We start from the raw sequence: 14,181 nt of genomic DNA on the forward strand, positions 1-14,181 counted from the left end.
ATATATAATAGTGTCTATACACTGGGGCTAGATTCTAAAGCTAGTACTTCGAAGTCTGTGTAGAGGAAGCCTACAGACCAGGAGTCCCCAGCCCCCAGGCTGCAGACCATTAGGAACCAGGCTGCATACCAGTTAGATTGCTGATCTATAGCAGCATTGGATTCTCAGAGGAGTGTGAACTCCATGGCTTGCGAGGGACCTAGGTTGCACTTTCCTTATGAGAATCTAACTAATGCCTGATGATCTGAGGTGCAACAGTTTCATCCCAGAACCATAACCCACATCTGCTCCCTGGCTCTGTTCCATAGAAAAATTGTCTTCCATGGTCCCTGGTGCCAAAATGGTTAGGGACTGATGCTATGGACCATTTATTGATTGAATGTTCTCTTTTACATGTTTTAGGATATTCACCTTTAGTATCTTTCACTTTTATTTTTAGCTTTCCATAATGCTTATCTCATTTATTAGCCCTTATGTCAGATATCGTCACTTTGTTCTATTACCAGCTGTAATTTTAGTCGCCTTTTGTTTCAGTTTTTGATTCATTTAAAAAAGTGACTCAGCCTGACTTTATAAATTGATTTTGACTTAAACTTATGTTACATATTTATGCTTTTTTAAAAAATTGGCATGTGTTATTACTGGTTTCCTTTTATCATTTTGCTAGAATCTGAATTCTAGCAAAGTGCTAGAATCTCATCTAGGTCTTATGTCAATAGTTACCTTCATGGAGGCATGCTGTATATGAAACAGTAATTGTCAGCTCTTATTTCACTGTTTACCAAGATTTCTTTAACATGTCAGCAAATACCAAAAATTATCTCAAAAAAAATTTTTTTTAAGTTTTTTGGTAAAGGAGAAAGGTGTGAAATCAAGGAACAATGTGTCATGACACCACAGTATTGCAAATTACTAGATACTACCTGGTATGGTATCTGGCACTTAAGTGTCAACAAATTTTCATTTGATGAAAGTTTACTGAATGAATTGAAAGGATTCCTATAATACAGAATCTTAAGATAGAAGGTCATGTATCTCAAATTTCTTTCTATGTATTATGGTGTGTTTTCCTTAAAAAAATAACCCCTGAAAAACAATGTTCATTTATGCCTTTGTATATATAAAAATCTCATATAGTTGCTTAATGTATGATCAGCAGGTTATAAAAGCAGGATATTCACACATAAGACCTGTATGAATGCTGAAGCAGGACATTAAAGAAAATTCAGTTATTATTTGGGAGGCCAAGATGGGTGGACCACAAGGTCAGGAGATCAAGACCATCTTGGCTAACACAGTGAAACCCTGTCTCTACTAAAAATACAAAAAGTTAGTCGAATGTGGTGGCATGTGCCTATAGTCTCAGCTACTCGGGAGGCAGAGGCAGAAGAATCGCTTCAGTTCAGGAGGCTGTGGTTGCAGTGAGCTGAAATTCAGCCACTGCACTCCAGCCTGGGGGATACAGCAAGACTTTGTCTCAAAAAAAAAAAAAAATTCAGTTTTATAAAAACTGTCGATTATGGTCCTCTACCACTATATTTAAATAATGTTTTGTTGAAAGACTGTTTCAGTTTAAAAATATACTAAGTATAGGCCGGGCGCGGTGGCTCAAGCCTGTAATCCCAGCACTTTGGGAGGCCGAGGCGGGTGGATCACGAGGTCGAGAGATCGAGACCATCCTGGTCAACATGGTGAAACCCCGTCTCTACTAAAAATACAAAAAACTAGCTGGGCGTGGTGGCGCGTGCCTGTAATCCCAGCTACTCAGGAGGCTGAGGTAGGAGAATTGCCTGAGCCCAGGAGGCGGAGGTTGCGATGAGCCGAGATCGTGCCATTGCACTCCAGCCTGGGTAACAAGAGCGAAACTCCATCTCAAAAAAAAAATATATATATACTAAGTATAAGGAAAAAGGATAATGGAAATCCATTACAGAAGGCAAGCTATTGACATTTATTTCATGCTGTCAATAAAATTATTTTGACTGAAAGTTTCTGTTTTTTAGACACTCCATAGAAATACTTGAAAATGTAAATAAGAGCTGGTTCTATATTAAACAAGTAAAAAGATGATTTCCTAGAATATTTACAATCTGAATAAATTATTGAATTTATTTAGTTGAAATTAATTCAGCATTATAAATAAAATACTCATTTTCAGATAAAATAGGTATTCAGCAATGGAAATTTTAGAAATAAAGTTAGTAGCCAGAGTATTAATACTTATTGATGTATCAAAGGAGATCCTTATAAAAGCAGAGTTCTTCTGATTGTCATTTTATTAGCTATTTCTTTTGACTGTATATTTATAACTTTGTGATTTACTTATATCAAGGTCACAGAAGTTAGGCAGTTTGAAAGTATGTGAAATTCTTATTGAATAACTAACTACCTTTGGGTTAATAACAAATTAAACGGTTGTAGCTTAAAATTTCTAAAAAACACTCTTAAGACCTACAAATCAGAGTTTCTATAGTGTTAACCCTTACCAACAGTAACCTCTGTTATGTTTTCCAATTGTCAGCTTTTATTGAGACTTTTGAGGAAACAAAGAATCAGGAACTGGAACGAAAGGCGCAGATAGAAGCCAGCATTGTTGCACTCTTGGAGCACTGTAGTCGAGTAAGTACCATGTGCCTGTCTTGGTGTCCGCTTTATTTTTGCTGTGATTGACTTTCCAAATGCAGCTCAAAACATGGAGTGACCCACTATTATGTCTTCTTATTTAATTGCTTCCTTTAAATTCCCTCCCTTGTTACTATTTCAGCTATTAATTTTTTATCACTCTAGCAAAATGTCAGCTAATTAGGGCACTAGATAAAAAGGGTGACATGTATAATATCAATATTCAGCAGTAAATGAAGCACTAATTCAGACTAATTATTATGATCTTCTTCCATTGTTAATCTGTCTGAACTTTTGAAAGTAACATTTGCACAGATAATTTCAAAGCCTAGACATGTTAGAACATGTTAATATATTTTTATACTGTAAATTTTATTGTAAATAAAAAGGATTCTTTTCTTGTATGTATATGTAATGGGTATCTCAAATTATCAAAAAATGTTTCTTGGGCATCTACTATGTATAGTACCATGGAAGGAAAAATGCACGGTCTCTTTTCAATATTCTTAGTGTTTTAAGACTCCAGGCCAGGTGCGGTAGCTCACGCCTATAATCTCAGCACTTTGGGAGGCTTAGGCAGGCAGATCACGAAGTTGAGTGATCAAGATCACCCTGGCCAACATGGTGAAACCTCATCTCTACTAAAAATATAAGAATTAGCTGGGCGTGGTAGCACGTGCCTGTTGTCCCAGCTACTGGGGAGGCTGAGGCAGGAGAATCACTTGAATCTGGGTGGCGGAGGTTGCAGTAAGCCGAGATCACACCACTACACTCCAGCCTTGGCAACAGAGTGAGACTCTGTCTCAAAAAAAAAAAAGTTGATTTTCTGAGCTGAAGGATATGCATACAAGGATATGCACCACTGCACTCCAGCCTGGGGACAGGGCGGGACTGTCTCAAAAAAAAAAGACAAATAAAAGACTCCAGCCAGTTCCTAAAATAGTGTAGTTGAATTTTTTTCTACAGTGAAATAAAGGAAATAGAAAAAAAAACCACAATTATGAATTTATGGTCTGTCTTTATTGAGAAAACCCAATTTTGAATCTCATTTTCTATAAAACATGTAAGTTGAATGGTGTATTTCAAAAACAAATTACCTAATCAAAACATATTATCCTTGGCTGGGCGTGGTGGCTCACCCCTGTAATCCCAGCACTTTGGGAGGCCAAGGCAGGTGGATCACCTGAGGTTGGGAGTTTGACAGAAGCCTGACCAACATGGAGGAAACCCCATCTCTACTAAAAATACAAAATTAGCTGGGCATCGTTGCAGGCTCCTGTAATCCCAGCTACTCAGGAGGCTGAGGTGGGAGAATTGCATGAACCCAGGAGGGGGAGGTTGCAGTGAGCCGAGATGGAACCATTGCACTCCAGCCTGGGCGACAAGAGCAAAACTCTGTCTCAAAAAACAAAACATCTCATCCTTTGACAGTATTTTCCAAGGGTTTTATTAAGAGAGAAATCAATGGATTTTTTTTTTCTATTTTGATTTCTCTGCAAATGCAGAATATAAATCGTATGAAACAGATATCCTTTATCACCAATCAAGAACTAAAGATGATGCAGGATGACCTCAATTTTAATTTTTTTCTATTTTGATTTCTCTGCAAATGCAGAATATAAATCGTATGAAACAGATATCCTTTATCACCAATCAAGAACTAAAGATGATGCAGGATGACCTCAATTTTAAATCTACTGAAGTGCAGAAATCACAAAGTACAGCTCGGAATTTGACTTCAGGTGAGAAAACAACCTACATTTTAATGTTCTTTTTTAAAAAAAATATATCAATGTTATTCTCTTTGATTTTTTTAAAGCCTCGTTGACTGAGGCTATAATTTATGATTGCATGTTGCCTCAGAATTTTTTGTGGCTTTTTCACCAGCTGGCTAGAATTATATTGTATACTGTCATTGATTTAACAACATTTATTGAATACTTGTTTCATGCCTGCGCTATATTCTGGGTATTGTTAAAGATAAACAAAGCTGAGGCTGAGCACGGTGGCTCACGCCTGTAATCCCAGCACTTTGGGAGGCCTAGATGGGTGGATCACAAGGTCAGGAATTTGAGACTAGCCTGGCCAACATGGTGAAACCTCATCTCCACTAAAAATACAATTAGCTGGGCGTGGTGGCAGACGCCTGTAGTCCTAGCTACTGAAGAGGCTGAGACGGGAGAATCGCTTGAACTTGGGAGGCGGAGGTTGCAGTGAGCCTAGATATCACACCACTTCACCTAGCCTGGGCGACAGAGCCAGACTCCATCTCAAAAAAAAAAAAAAGATGCTGTGCTGATACACAGACTAGCAGACAGAGGTCCTGACTTTCCTGATGATTACATTTTGTTGGAATGGCTTTTAGATCCTTGAGAAAAATATTCCTGAGTTGTGGGAGAAGCATATAAATATGGTTTGGATTTTTCTGTCCCCTCCAAATCTTATGTTGAAATGTGACCTCCAGTGTTGGAGGTGGGCCTAGTGGGAGATGTTTGCATCATGGGGGTGGATCTCTCATGAATGGATCAGTGTCATCCTTGCGAAAAGTATGTTCTCACTCTGTGAGTTCATGTGAGATCTGTTTAACTTCCTGAGGCCTTCACCAGAAGCAGTTGCTGGCACCATGCTTCATGTACAGCCTGTAGGACCATGAGCCAAATAAACGTCTTTTTAAAAAATAAATTACCTAGTCTCAGGTATTCCTTTATAGCTATGCAAATAGACTAATATACATATTATCTAAAAGGGACTGAGGAAAGATTCACAACTGGATGCTCTAAGAAAGGGTAGTCAGGGGCCTGTTGACTGATAGGGGCTTATTATTGTACATTTTTTTGGCATCCTTCACCTTTCTCTGGCAGGCACTTTAAGCAGGAATAGGGTCATCCTAGGGATGCAGACTTGAGCTGTTAGAAACTGTTTAAATCTTTTAATGTGGGTGGAAGGTGGTACTTGAAATCATTTGTGCTGAGAGTCAGCAACATTTATAGGCAGTGGTTGAGGCCTAGTTGAAAAGAGAGCTCAGAGGAACCTAGCTAGTTTAGTCAAGGATTGAATCTTTATCAGTATAAGTGACTTAAAAAAAAAAAAAATCTAATCTGTTTCCCTTAAGAAATGTTCAACCTGGTGGAGTGACAGTTACGATACAATGAAATAATGCTATGACAGAAGTAAGCATAAGGAGCAACAGAAGTACATAGGGCACATATCCAGCTCAGTCTTGGATAGTTAACAAGAGATGATGTTTAATTTTAATTCGTTTCAGCCATGCTCCCTAGCGTGCAACTAGAGCAGCACTGTCCAAGAGAAATGTAATGGCAATATATATATAATATATATGATTAAAATTTTCTTTTTTTTTTTTTTTTGAGACGGAGTTTCGCTCTTGTTACCCAGGCTGGAGTGCAATGGCGCAATCTCGGCTCACCGCAACCTCCGCCTCCTGGGTTCAGGCAATTCTCCTGCCTCAGCCTCCTGAGAAGCTGGGATTACAGGCACGTGCCACCATGCCCAGCTAATTTTTTGTATTTTTAGTAGAGACGGGGTTTCACCATGTTAACCAGGATGGTCTCGATCTCTTGACCTCGTGATCCACCCACCTCGGCCTCCCAAAGTGCTGGGATTACAGGCTTGAGCCACCGTGCCCGGCATGATTAAAATTTTCTAATAGCCATGTTGAAAAAGTAAAAAGAGACAGATTAATTTTACTAATATATTTTATTTAAACTGGTATATCTAAGATATTATTTTAACATGTTGGCTACATAAAAATGATCAAAGAGGTATTTTATCTTCACGGCATTTCAATTAGGACTAGCCTTATTTATTTATTTATTTATAGGGTCTCACTCTCATTGCCCAGGCTGAAGTGCAGTGGCATGATCACAGCTCACTGTAGCCTTCACTTCCTGGGCTCAGGTGATTCTCTCACCTCAGCCTCCAACTAGCTGAGACTGCAGGCACACACCACCATACCTAGCTAATATTCTGTGTTTTCACTAGAGATGAGGTTTCACTGTGTTTCCCATTCTGGTCCCAGACTCCTGGGCTCAAGCCATCTGCCCACTTCGGCCTCCAAAGGTGTTGGTATTACAGGCATAAGCAACTGCACCTGACCTGGGCTAGACATACTTAAAAGTGCTCCAAAATCACATGTGGCTAATGGCTGGCTGCCATTGGAATGGTACAGGTGGAGCTTAGGCACAGATATGCAAATTTGAGTTTAAAGAGCCCAGGATGGCCGGCTGTGGTGGTTTACGCCTATAATCCCAGCACTTTGGGAGGCCAAGGCGGGTGGATCACAAGGTCAAGAGATCGAGACCATCCTGGTCAACATGATGAAACCCTGTCTCTACTAAAAATACAAAAATTAGCTGGGCATGGTGGCGTACGCCTGTAGTCCCAGCTACTCGGGAGGCTGAGGCGGGAGAATTGCCCGAACCCAGGAGGTGGAGGTTGCAGTGAGCCAAGATTGTGCCATTGCACTCCAGCCTGGGTAACAAGAGCGAAACTCCATCTCAAATAAAATAAAATAAAGAGCCTAGGATAAAGTCATGTTAAAATTTGTGTGGAATCTTTGGTTTGTGAACTAATGACTTCTAACTATGGGTGTTCTTTAATGCTAGTGTGTGGCAGCTTTGAATTAGCGATGTTTTTGTCTACCTGGAATTGCTATAGTTAGTGAGATAATGAGAAATGAAGACCTAATTAACATTTGTTAACTTAAGAATGTTGAAGAAAGATCTTTGAAATGGAGGAATGGATCCATAATACTTTTATCTGAATTCCCAAAATCTAAAAAGATACTAGCAGCAAAGCCTAACCTGACCTGAACTGACATGAGGCTACTTATAGTTTTTAGTTATCCTACCTAGTGTGACTATTTATGATTTTTGCTGCAGAGGTTTTTGTGTACTTGACGACAAGGTATTCCCTCAGACCCTGTTGTGGGTGTTATGTAATCGTTAGTATATGTGCTATATTACTTTTCTAAAATCCAAAGAATTCTGCATTCTGAAACAACTTCCCAAGAGTTTTAGAAAAGGGATTATGGACCTATAAACACATACTGAGTGCTATTAATCGCATTAATAGTGGTGATGTAGGTATACAATTGCTGTTATTTCATAAATTTAAGCCTATTTTACATCCAGATTTGTTGAGAGTTTGTTTGCCTTAGTTTTATTTTTATGTCTATATGCCAAGCAACTGGAGAAATTACATTCTTAATAAATATCTACTATTGGTTTGACTGTGAGTATATTTTTATTGTGGTAAAAAACGTAACAAAATTTATCATTGTAACCATTTTGAAGTGTACAGTATGGTAGTAGTGTTAACTGTGTGTACATTGTTATATAACAAATCTCTAGAACTTTTTCATCTTTCAGAACTAAAACACTATACCCCCTGAACAACTACTCCATATTTCCCTATTTCCTGACCTCTGGACACCACCATTCTATTTCTGTTTCTATGACTCTTGACTACTTTAAATTACTTCATATAAATGAAGTTATACAGTATTTGTCATTATGGGACTGGCTTAGTTCACTTAGCATGAAGTCCTCGAGATTCATCCATGTTGTAGCAAAGAAGGATTTTCTTTTTAAAGATTGAATAACATTCTGTTGTATGTATATATCATATTTTTAAATCTATCTATAGACATTTAAATTGCTTCCATCTTTTGGCTATTGTGAATAATGCTGCAGTGAACATGGGTGTGTAAGTATTTCTTCACGGTCCTATTTTCAATTCTTTTGGACATATATGAATATTTTAAAATATTTTATATTTTCTATAAACTAAATAATTTTATGGTTTTATTATTTCATCTAGAAACCTCTGTTTTCTATTTTAGACAACCATGCTTAAGTTTTTCATTTTTCTAAGGTCACTGTAAATTCAACAAGCTTTTCCCCCTTTAACCTATCTTTCTGTAACAGCTGTTGAGAAATGTACATTTTTTAAAAGGCAAAAATCAATACCAGGAAACAAATTAAATAATCAAGACTTTGTATTTATTCCTTACTTTGTACTTTGTGTTTATAACAACTGGTCATTATGTTTTCTCTTTGTGTTTTTAACAACTAGTCATTACGACTTCTTTTTAACAACTAGTTATTATGTTTTCTCTAGAGATATACAGTTAAAAAAAATGAGAACTGGCTTCATTGGAGATAAAAATCCAATTTAGTACTATGATAAGTATTTTGCTGGAAATTTTTCTTAGTAAGGGTTAGATTCTTTGATGCTTACAATTAATTTCATTTACTATATTATTTTCATGTTAACTTAAACCGATCATATAATTTATTCTTCCTTTATTTCCCCGACACCATCCCTTACCTCAAGAAATTTTTTGTATCATGAAAGCATCATAAGAGGGTTATAATATTCTCGTTCACCTTTTAGAGATAATGGATTTAGTGTACTCCATGTTTGTTTGTTTTTCTTTTAATGGAGCAATCGCTTCTTGGGGGAAGGGTGAAGAAAACTTAGATATTATAATGGACCTCCAAAGGTTGATGTACCTAAATAACTACACACACATTGGTGATGTGAAAATTTCAGGGGAGGGAGGTGATTGGGGGATAAAAAGTGTATAACTGAGTTCTTAGGGAGTCGATAATACAAGAAAAAGATTGAGAAACACTGGTGTACTACATGGGTAAAGAGGCAAGGAATTTATCAGCAATAGTTTTTATTTATATTTTTGGAAAGGAAACTCCAGAGAGTAAACAAATGTGCTGATGACAGACTATCTTAGAAACACTTCCCCAGGTCAAAGTGGTTCCTTCTGAGATTTTGCTACTATGTACACACTGCTTGGTAAACTTTGCAACTTCACAGCATATCAGAAGGAACTAGACTGCATCCTCTTCCTGTCTCTTCCTTGGAGTAGCATTTAGCTTTTCATTGGAGACCTGTTGTTAAAGGAAGATAAACTTTACCCTATACCAACCATTTTCTCCTTTTCTCAGGAAAAATCAATATGTATTGTTCTTACATGTATTTCCCTAGTATATATTCAAATTAAACTTGCAAGTTAGATTTATATCACTCCTTACTCCAAATAGTCAAAATATCTGCAGGATCAAAACAGTTCCTATTTAGAGCATTATACTAGCATAAGCTGTAGTCACTTGTTCAGCTCTTTGATTCTCATAACTATTTCTAACCTTGGTAGAGATAAGAATCCAACAAAACAAAATTCTTTGCAACAACATTTAAGTCTTGCTATATACATATTTATATTTATGTGTACATATATATTTTTAAATGTATGTTGCTATGGTCGACTTTTAAAACTTAAAGGGATAAAAGGAAACATTGAAGAAATACTGGCTTAATTATACTAACTTTAAAAATTTTGGTTAGATAACAGCAGGCATCCCCAAACTTTTTACACAGGGGGCCAGTTCACTGTCCCTCAGACCGTTGGCGGGCCGCCACATACTGTGCTCCTCTCACTGACCACCAATGAAAGAGGTGCCCCTTCCTGAAGTGCAGCAAGGGGGGCGGATAAATGGCTTCAGGGGTCCACATGCCGCCCGCGGGCCATAGTTCGGGGACGCCTGGATAACAGCCTCTTAAACCAATGACATTTGAAGCATTGTTTTTTACTCTTCAAATTCATTCATATTCATTTACTATTCAGTATGCTGAACTTGCTCCTGGCTCAAAGGTACTACGCTTTCTTACCTCTAGGCTTCACACATGCTGAAACACTTTTACCTTCCTCTTTGTGTGACATTCATAAACCTTAAGCCTTTAGTTGAAAGGCTTGTCTTTGGAGAGCTCTCTTGATTCCTGCTACATGCTTTTATGGCACCCTGTACTACTATTTTCACATGTATCCAGTTTACTGTAAACACTTATTTAATTACCTGATTCTACCTCTAAAATATAGCCCCCTGAGTGAAAACAATGTCTCTGTTGATTTCTGTTATATCCTCAGCACCTGGCACATAGTAGATGCTTGATATTTTTGAATGAAAGAATGAGACACACATAGCTAGCCTCATTATTCACAGTTTATTTGTGAATTTGTCTTCCCACTGAAGTTGCTTTGTAACCCCCAATTAAATACTTGCAACATTTTCGGTCATTTGTGGACATGCCCAGACTCACAGACTCCTGAAAAATTTCAACAGCCTGACATGCACATTGCCAAGGGAAGTAGAAAAGGCAACACTCTGCCTTCTTGTATCTGTTCTCATACTATAAGCAGTTTTCCTTTTTGCAGTATATTTAGTGCTATGTGTTTTTGCATTTTTGTGCTTTTTGTTGGTGATCATGCTATTTAAAATGGCCCCAAGCAAAGTGCTGATGGGCTAAGTATTCCGAAACACAAGAAGGCTGTAATGTGCCTTATGGAGAAAACATGTGATAGATAAATTTAATTCAGGCATAAGTTACAGTTCAATGTTAGTGAATCTACAACCTATATTAAATAAAATGTCTTAATAGAAACACACATAAATCAAGATTATGTATTGGTAAATTGACTAAAATGTGACTAAAGGCACACAGGAACTTACCTCTGTATATCCCTTAGGAGCAGGCCAGTATTTGCTAACACGTTGTCCACGATTATAGGACATAACTACCACAGATAGTTAAGAATTGATTCTATGTGCACTTATAAAATTGTGCTTATATATATATATATATATATATATATATAATGTTTTATAACTTGTTTTTTCCCTACATAACCATCTGTGTCATGCTCCTATTAATGAATCTTGCCGGCTGCAGTGGCTCACGCCTGTAATCCCAGCACTTTGGGAGGACGAGGTGGGCGGATCACGAGGTCAAGAGATCAAGATCATCTTGGCCAACCTGGTGAAACCCCGTCTCTACCAAAAATACAAAAATTAGCTGAGCGTGGTGGCGTGCCTCTGTAGTCCTAGCTACTCGGGAGGCTGAGGCTGGAGAATCGCTTGAACCTGGGAGGCAGAGGTTGCAGTGAGCCGAGATTGCGCCCCTGTATTCCAACCTGTCGCCTGACAACAAAGCAAGACTCTGTCTCAAAAAAAAAAAAATAAATAAATAAAATAAAGAGGCTTGGCCAGGCGTGTTGACTCACACTTGTAATCCCAGCACTTTGGGAAGCCAAGGCGGGTGGATCACAAGATCAAGAGATCGAGGCCGGGCGCAGTGGCTCAAGCCTGTAATCCCAGCACTTTGGGAGGCCGAGGCAGGTGGATCACGAGGTCGACAGATCGAGACCATCCTGGTCAACATGGTGAAACCCCGTCTCTACTAAAAATACAAAAATTAGCTGGGCATGGTGGCGCGTGCCTGTAATCCCAGCTACTCAGGAGGCTGAGGCAGGAGAATTGCCTGAACCCAGGAGGCGGAGGTTGCGGTGAGCCGAGATCGTGCCATTGCACTCCAGCCTGGGTAACAAGAGCGAAACTCCGTCTCAAAAAAAAAAAAAAAAGGTGGGGGGGTCTTTTTCTCATAATGTAGACTATATTACTAAGCAAGAAAAAACTTACATGTTTGTTAGTGTGGAGACAGTTGTGGCTAATATACATCAGGTTAACTTGATTTCCCTAATATATTGCTTACCTGAAATTGGTTACTGAGGGAATGAGTATTTTTTTGTAATTTATATTCTCACTGGTTACAGTGAATATATATTTCTTTTATGGATATTCTTATAAAACATGATTTTTAATAGTTGCATTACATTTCCTTATGTGAAAGGAATAATTTTTTTTTTTTTTTTTTTTTTTTTTTTGAGACGGAGTTTCGCTCTTGTTACCCAGGCTGGAGTGCAATGGCGCAATCTGGGCTCACCGCAACCTCCGCCTCCTGGGTTCAGGCAGTTCTCCTGCCTCAGCCTCCTGAGTAGCTGGGATTACAGGCAGGCGCCACCACGCCCAGCTAATTTTTGTATTTTTAGTAGAGACGGGGTTTCACCATGTTGACCAGGATGGTCTCGATCTCTTGACCTCATGATCCACCCACCTCAGCCTCCCAAAGTGCTAGGATTACAGGCGTGAGCCACCATGCCCAGCAGGAATAAAATTTTTATTATCACCTTAAATTCTTATGTTTTAGACAGTCAACGTCTACAGTTGGATCTGCAGAAAATGGAGCTCCTAGAAAGTAAGATGACTGAAGAACAACATTCTCTAAAAAGCAAAACTAAGCAAATGACAGCTGATCTGGAGATATATAATGATCTGGCAGCTTTAAAATCATCAGGTGAAGAAAAGAAAAAGGTAAATGTTAACCAAGTCTTACAGAATTACAATTCATATTTTTTCGTGATCAAATGTAATACATTTGTGGTTGATAGGATTTGTTATTTTAAGCTGATTATTAGAAGCTGATTATTTGATATATATAAGCTGAGAAAAAATAAAAATGTTTATGTAGTTGGAATTTAGAGTGACTTAAAGTTTTAAAGAAAAGCAGAAATTTTAAAGCAAGGTACAAGCTACTACAGAGCATTTCAGCAAATTTGAGCTTTGTTAAATGCAGATTTGATTATGACTCTATCCTACCTGAAACTTCTCAGTGGCTTTCCATTGCCATTTACATTAATTTAGACAAAATTTGGTTGGATAGGGACAGATATGGCAGCATTAATAGAGTTATTAATACAGATAATATAGCTTATAGTTCAAAGGAATTTTTACAAACAGGTTTTAGAGTAGTTATAGCCTTGGTTGAATTTTACCAGAATATAATTATTGAAATTAAGTTAAATATCATTTATACTGGCTTACTGCATATTTTCTATGAACTGTTACTTCTATTTGGATCTTTCTAGAAATTACATCAGGAGAGAATGATATTATCAACCCGAAGAAATGCCTTTAAGAAGATAATGGAGAAGCTAAACATAGAATATGAAGCACTAAAAACACAATTGCAAGAAAATGAGACCCATTCTCAGGTAAGAAATGTTTTAAATAACTTTGGAATTATCTTAGTCTATATTTTCACCCCAAAGCAATCATGTTTTATTTTAAAATTTGCTTTATTGCTCCCTACCTTCTAGATTCTCTGACTTTTAAGACAGCCAGATTCTGTACAATCTTCACTCAGAATGAATGGACTCCTGCTTTCTTGCCTTCTATAAACCTGTATTGAAAGCCAGCTGTGTTAGACATTATCTCTGGCACAACTATTATGATATATGCAGTACTATCTTTTAAAATTTCAAAAGTGAAACATTACTAATACAGAAACTAAAAATCCATAAAATCACAAATAAAATAAATTCTAGTGACTAATACCCCACCACCCAGAAGAGAGAATGCTTATTGTTGCTTTAGTATGAGTCCCTTTTTTTTTTTTTTCTTGAGACAGAGTCTTAACTCCATCACCAGGCGCCAGGCTGGAGTACAGTGGCCTGACCTTGGCTCACTGCAACCTCCACCTCCCGGGTTCAAGCAATTCTCCTGCCTCAGCCTCCCAAGTAGCTGGGACTACAGGCGCACGCCACCACACCCAGCTAATTTTCTTGTATTTTTAGTAGAGACGGGGTTTCACCATGTTAGCCAAGATGGTCTCAATCTCTTGACCTCG

General features: G+C 37.9%; 1 protein-coding gene across 2 annotated transcripts in view; it reads left to right on the forward strand.

Moving 5' to 3' along the window:
* Positions 1 to 14,181, forward strand: part of IFT74 (intraflagellar transport 74) — a 110,735-nt gene that overhangs the window by 89,612 nt on the left and 6,942 nt on the right. The window contains exons 15-18 of one of the 2 annotated variants that reach the window (XM_003939715.3): positions 2,522 to 2,619; positions 4,238 to 4,364; positions 12,703 to 12,866; positions 13,421 to 13,546. In XM_003939715.3, coding sequence (XP_003939764.1) covers positions 2,522 to 2,619; positions 4,238 to 4,364; positions 12,703 to 12,866; positions 13,421 to 13,546 — 515 coding nt within the window. Of the gene's footprint in view, positions 1 to 2,521; positions 2,620 to 4,127; positions 4,365 to 12,702; positions 12,867 to 13,420; positions 13,547 to 14,181 lie in introns of those variants that run through there. The other variant, XM_074394949.1, reaches the window with a different exon arrangement.

This window comes from Saimiri boliviensis, chromosome 2 (genome assembly GCF_048565385.1).
Source record: "Saimiri boliviensis isolate mSaiBol1 chromosome 2, mSaiBol1.pri, whole genome shotgun sequence".
Taxonomy (NCBI): Eukaryota; Metazoa; Chordata; class Mammalia; order Primates; family Cebidae; genus Saimiri; species Saimiri boliviensis.